Source organism: Plectropomus leopardus, unplaced genomic scaffold (genome assembly GCF_008729295.1).
Source record: "Plectropomus leopardus isolate mb unplaced genomic scaffold, YSFRI_Pleo_2.0 unplaced_scaffold24733, whole genome shotgun sequence".
NCBI classification, from domain to species: Eukaryota; Metazoa; Chordata; class Actinopteri; order Perciformes; family Serranidae; genus Plectropomus; species Plectropomus leopardus.
The window spans coordinates 1-5,448 of NW_024626861.1; the positions used below are offsets into that span (position 1 = coordinate 1).

At 40.3% G+C, this 5,448-nt stretch overlaps 1 protein-coding gene across 1 annotated transcript; it reads left to right on the top strand.

Annotated features, from left to right (window-relative positions):
• Positions 1-234: 234 nt before the first annotated feature.
• On the top strand, positions 235-4,948 carry LOC121966476 (uromodulin-like; the record flags this gene model as incomplete). The annotated part of the gene is made up of 7 exons (XM_042516564.1): positions 235-363; positions 758-948; positions 1,630-1,784; positions 2,229-2,474; positions 2,561-2,726; positions 3,852-3,979; positions 4,435-4,948. Coding segments are annotated over 6 exons (986 nt in total), but the record flags the coding sequence as incomplete, so codon positions are not given.
• Between the last annotated feature and the right edge of the window lie 500 nt (positions 4,949-5,448).

Consider the following 5,448-nt stretch of genomic DNA (forward strand, 5'->3'; position numbering starts at 1 on the left):
TTAATGTTTTCTTAACAAGTAATATTTTGACTGCCGTTGTTTGACATGCCTTTTTTAACAAATCCGTTTGGATGCGTCACATTTTTTAAGACCAGATGTGATAATAAAAGTGGGAAAAGTCGAGCATCGAGCAGCGAAAACAGGAACAATAAACAAACTGGATCTGCTTTTAAAAATATGTTTTGTTGGTTTATCCTTACTTTCAAAGTCGTCCGTCTGTGTGTCTGTCTGCAGCCGCCGACCCTCTGCCCTGCTGGGACCAGTACTGCAGCGAGGACGAGTTCTGCGGCGAGATACCCGGGGGAACCCGCTGCTTCTGTCGCGCCCTGTTTAGCGCCAAATACGAACCCACCAAGGCTTTAGGTAAAGTGCAACAACTGTGGCGTCAAGATCATTCTGCCCATGGCAAGAAATTACTAGGAGATTTAGATTTTTTTTAATCTAGGGAAAAATGGGCAGAAAACTATATCTATAATTTTCATGATTACATATTTAAAATATGTTTTAGATTTATTGTTATTTTTAGGCACTTTTTTGTTTGTTTTGCTTTCACTCTTCCCCATTATTTTTAAATTTTCAGGTAATTTTCTTGTAATTTCTTTACTAACTTTTTGCAAATTTAGAGGTCATTTCTTCTTAAGTTGTGCATTGGCTTTTCCCCACATCAGCACCAACCAGCTGCTACTTATCAAATGGTTCCAGTGGATTCATACCAAAGTGGTGACATTTTGACTTTTTGTCCTGTTGGGGTTTTCAGGCGACTCGACGACCTGCACGGCAAACTCTGCTACTCTGACGCTGGCCAAATGTCTGCTGGAGGACGTCAATGTCGACTACAACAACTTACACCTCAAGGACCCGAACTGCAAAGGTGTCCTGGACCCAAAGACCCACCTGGTGACCTTCAGCTTCGATGACGGAAGCAAACAGTGTGGAACGGACGTTGAGGTGGGCACTGTCCTTCTGGAATCATCAAAGAGGAAACTTTCTGGGGAATATTGTGCATAAAATTTAAATAACTGCTGATGAAAAATTTCCAGAAAACTTTTCGACCCTTGGCAGGTATTTTTATGTGTGATTTTGCCCCCAATAACGTTTATTTCTTGCAAGGTACAATTCCTGTATTGAAATTGTGGAGAAAAAAACCCATAAAATCTACAAAATTATTGCAATTAACTACCCTTAAAAATGTCAAGGGTAGTTAAGCGTTCGTTTTTTCTGATCCTTTCCAACCCTCCCCTTTAAAAAATTCAAGAAATTTACTGGAAATTGTCTGACCCTTTTCAACCATGAGCATACTTTCATTAGAATATGTCATAAGATTGTGTATTTTGATCTGTATTTTTGTCCCAAATAAGTTCATTATTAAAAGGTACAATCTTGATGCTGAAATTCAGAATTTTCATATTTTTCACAAAATTCCTGACATTAACTTCCCTTGAAAAAAACAAGCAAAAAAAAAAAAGAAAAAAAAAAAAGAAATTTTCTGGAAATTTTCTGCCCCTTTTAAGCCTTGAGCATACTTTTAACCAAAACATGGGTTAATATAAACATCAATCAATGGTGGTCAAACGAACTGATCAGATTTTCTTCATCTGAAAAAACGTCTGTGTTTGTATCACGATACAGAAAGTGGACAACATCGTCACCTACTCGAACGCCGTCATGGATCAGGACCCCGACGACGATGCCATCATCATCCGCCACGACCAAGTGAGGATCGACTTCTCCTGCACGTACAGAAAGCCCGAGATCCAGAGTTTTCCCTTCAGGATCGCAAGCGGGTGTGTGGAGTGTCACCTTTTTTCCTGTGCAGGTCCTTGAGGACACTTTAGGGACTTTAGGGGTCTGGGGTGCAATAAGAGTACTTCAGACAGTACTATGGGTCCTTGAGTTGGTTTTTGGCGTCCTTGAGCAGAATCAAGGCATCCTTAAGTAGATTTTAGAGGTCCCTCCACAGGTCCTTGTGGACATTGTAGGGGATTTAGGGGTCCAGGGTGTCATTAGAGTGCTCTAGATTGTAGTATGGGTCATTGAAAAGGTTTTAAACCTCCTTGAGCATATTAAAGACATCCTTAAGAGATTTTAGAAATCCTTCTGCAGGTCCTTGTGGACATTTTAGGGACTTTATGGGTCTAGGATGATACTAGTGTGCCTTAGGAGTTGTTTAAGTTTTACATGACTGGTGTGTGTGTGTGTGTGTGTGTGTGTGTGTGTGTGCACTCCAGCTCTGTGACGAGGACAGTTGAATCTCAAGATTGGAGTTACACTCTAACGATGAGCGCCTACATCGACCCCGACTTCAAGCAACTTATCACCGACGACACAGAGATCCAGCTGAACCAGAGGGTGTGGGTGAAGCTGATGACGAGCGGGCTGGACGACACCATGGTCACCGTGGTGACCCAGAGCTGCTGGGCGACCAGCGAGGACAACAATCAAGCCCTCTTGAAACACTTCCTCATTTCTAACGGGTGAGAAACGAACTCGGAGACTGTCTGCAGCTGTAAAGATCAGCTGCTGGTGACGTCATCATGTGTGCTTTGATGTTTTCGAGCAGATGTCCTGATGACGGCGACTCGACGGTGCAGGTGGAGGGAAATGGAGTGGGAACGTCCAACTCCTTCTCTTTCAGCATGTTCCAGTTCACCAGTGGAAGTGGCCAAATCTACCTGCACTGTGAGCTGGAGCTGTGCCTCATAGGCGGAGACACACCCTGCGCTAAGGTCAGACGGGCGGAGGAAATAACGTACCCCTGTACCTCAGAAGAAGTAGTAACCCTATTTTTAGCAGGTTTTAAACATCCTGGAGCAGGTTTAAGAGGCCCTTGAGGACAAATGCTAGGGAGTTTAGCAGGTTATAGGAGTGCTTGTGACAGTGCTACAGGTCCTTAAGCACGTTTGAGACGTCCTTTATAAGAATTTAGAGGTCTTTTTGCCAGGTTTTGTGGACATTTTAGGGGCTTTAGAGTTTTAGGATGTTATAAGAGATAGTACTCAGAGTTCTTAAGCAAGTTTGAGAGCTCCTTGAGTATTTGTTAAAGGTCTTTTGGCAGGTCCTTGTGGAAATTTTAGGGGCTTTGGGATTCTACAACATTACAGGATTGAGTAAGATAGTACTGAAGGTCCTTGAGCAAGTTCGAGACGGCCTTAAGTAGATTTTAGAGGTCCTTCTACAGTTCCTTGTTGACATTTTAGGGGCTAGATGGTATTATAGGTCCTTGAGCAAGTTTTAGATCATCCTAAACAGGTTTGAGAAGTCCTTGAGCAGATGTTGCAGGTCCTTCGGCTGGTCATTGTGGATATTTTAGGGGCATAAGGGGTCCAGGGTGTAATAAGAGTACTTTACTATGGGTCCTTGAGCAGGTGGGCCCCTTAAGTAGATTTTAGAGGTCCTTCTGTGGGTCCTTGTGGACATTTTAGGGGGCTAAGGGGTCCAGGGTGTTTTTGGGTGCTTGAGATAGTACCATGGGTCCTTGAGCAAGTTTGAGACATCCTGGGGCAGATTCAAAACCACTTCAAGTAGATTTTAGAGGTGTTTCTGCAGGTCCATGTGGACATGTTGTCAGAGTGCTTCAGATGGTACTATGGGTTCCTGAGCAGATTTGAGACATTTTTGTGCCAATACCAGACCACACGTTATAACTGTGCATTAAAACTAAAAATTAAAAAAATCTCAAAGCTTTACATTATAAAGCGCTACATTATAGCGTGTAGAAATGTACAGTGCCAAAAAATATATTTTCATAAACTTTCAATTTAAATGCTCAAGAATATGATTCAGAAATAATAGTGTAACAAATGTTGAACTTGGTGATGCCAACACGACTGACCGTCCCCTCTGTCTTACAGAGCTGTGGAAGCTTGTCCAAAAAGAGGCGCAGGCGAAGATCTTCCAGGTCTAAATATGATCGAAACCCAGCTGTCATCACTATGGCCTGGAACCGCTAAAGACCGCCCCCTTTCTGATGGATTACACGGTATGTATGAATTACTTTTTAATGCAGGAATTTGTTTTTAATGTAGGAATTAGTTTTTAATCTATGAATTAGTTTTTAATGTATGAATTTGTTTTTAATGCATGAATTTGTTTTTAATATATGAATTTGTTTTTAATGCTGATTTTTTTATGTAGGAATTTGTTTTTAATGTAGTAATTAGTTTTTAATGTAGGAATTTGTTTTTAATGTATGAATTTGTGGTGTAAGATGGTGATTTGGCTTTTCTTGAAGCTAAAGATGTACGTTTTCTAGAATTTTAAGACATTTCTAGGATTTCAGGATATTTCTTGAACTTTAGGACATTTCTAGAATTTTGGACATTTCTAGGATTTTAGGACATTTCTAGGATTTAAGAACAGTTCCAGGATTTTAGGATGTTTCTGGGATTTTATATTTGAATATAATGGTGTCTCACCACAGGTTTGTCTTCTCAGGTGATTCCCGACTGAAGCTTTGTCCAATAGGACACCTGAAATCTCAGAGTTTGAAGCTGCTGTGAAACGACGGCGGGAGATAATCTTCATGTGATCCTCCTGAGACGGCGTTTCTTATCTCTGCAGAATCTGTGGGCTGGTGATTCAACCCGCAGATTCATATATAATCTGTGGTGAAATAATGAAGAACAAAAATAATCAGTGAAGGGTTTAGAGGGTTTGATTTATTCTTTGCAGGATTTCCTGGTACTGCAGGTTCTTTTCAAACATGCACTTTTGCTGAAAAGTTTGGAATCAGCTGTTTTATTGATGTTTTTTCTGTTTGAACACAGATAAAAACAGTTTCATTCAGACACTAAATGTATTATTGACATATGAAACAGCGAAAAGCATCAAAGAGCACTAAAACACATCGAGTTGTCCTGTCAGACGTCTGACTGGAGTCAGACGAGCTTCTGTGGCAGCAGATTACAAACTTCAGCAGCATTATTTTTTAATTTCTTCTTGAATTTTACCCGCATACTTTAAATGTACACAGCTGAAAAGCAGAAACAGAATTTCTGCTTCAGTGACATGAAGGAAAAAGAAGCTTTGCAGCAAGAAGGTTTAAAGATCTAATGGAAGGAAAATCCTGATGTGAATGTGAAGGTTGAAATGGTTTAGTAACTACAAAATGAAGATTGTCAGTTACATTACACTGAGACATGCTGTTATACCATTTTTGATGTTATCTTTACTATCAGCAAAACAAAGACCAAAAAAATATTTGGAAAACAAAGACAAAAAAAAAAAACGCAATAAAAGGAGAGGGGAAAAAAACCCAAGTCTCAGTCATTCATTTCTTTGTCTGTTTTAAGTCATTCATCTTTTCTTGAACCTCAGCCTTGAATCGAAACCAGTTTGCTCTGCTTTTTAAAGCTTTTTTGGACATGGAGTATAAAGTCATAACAGGCCCCAGTGCATGTTACTAATTATGCCCCTAAACTGGATACCATGTAATCTTATTGTCTTGTC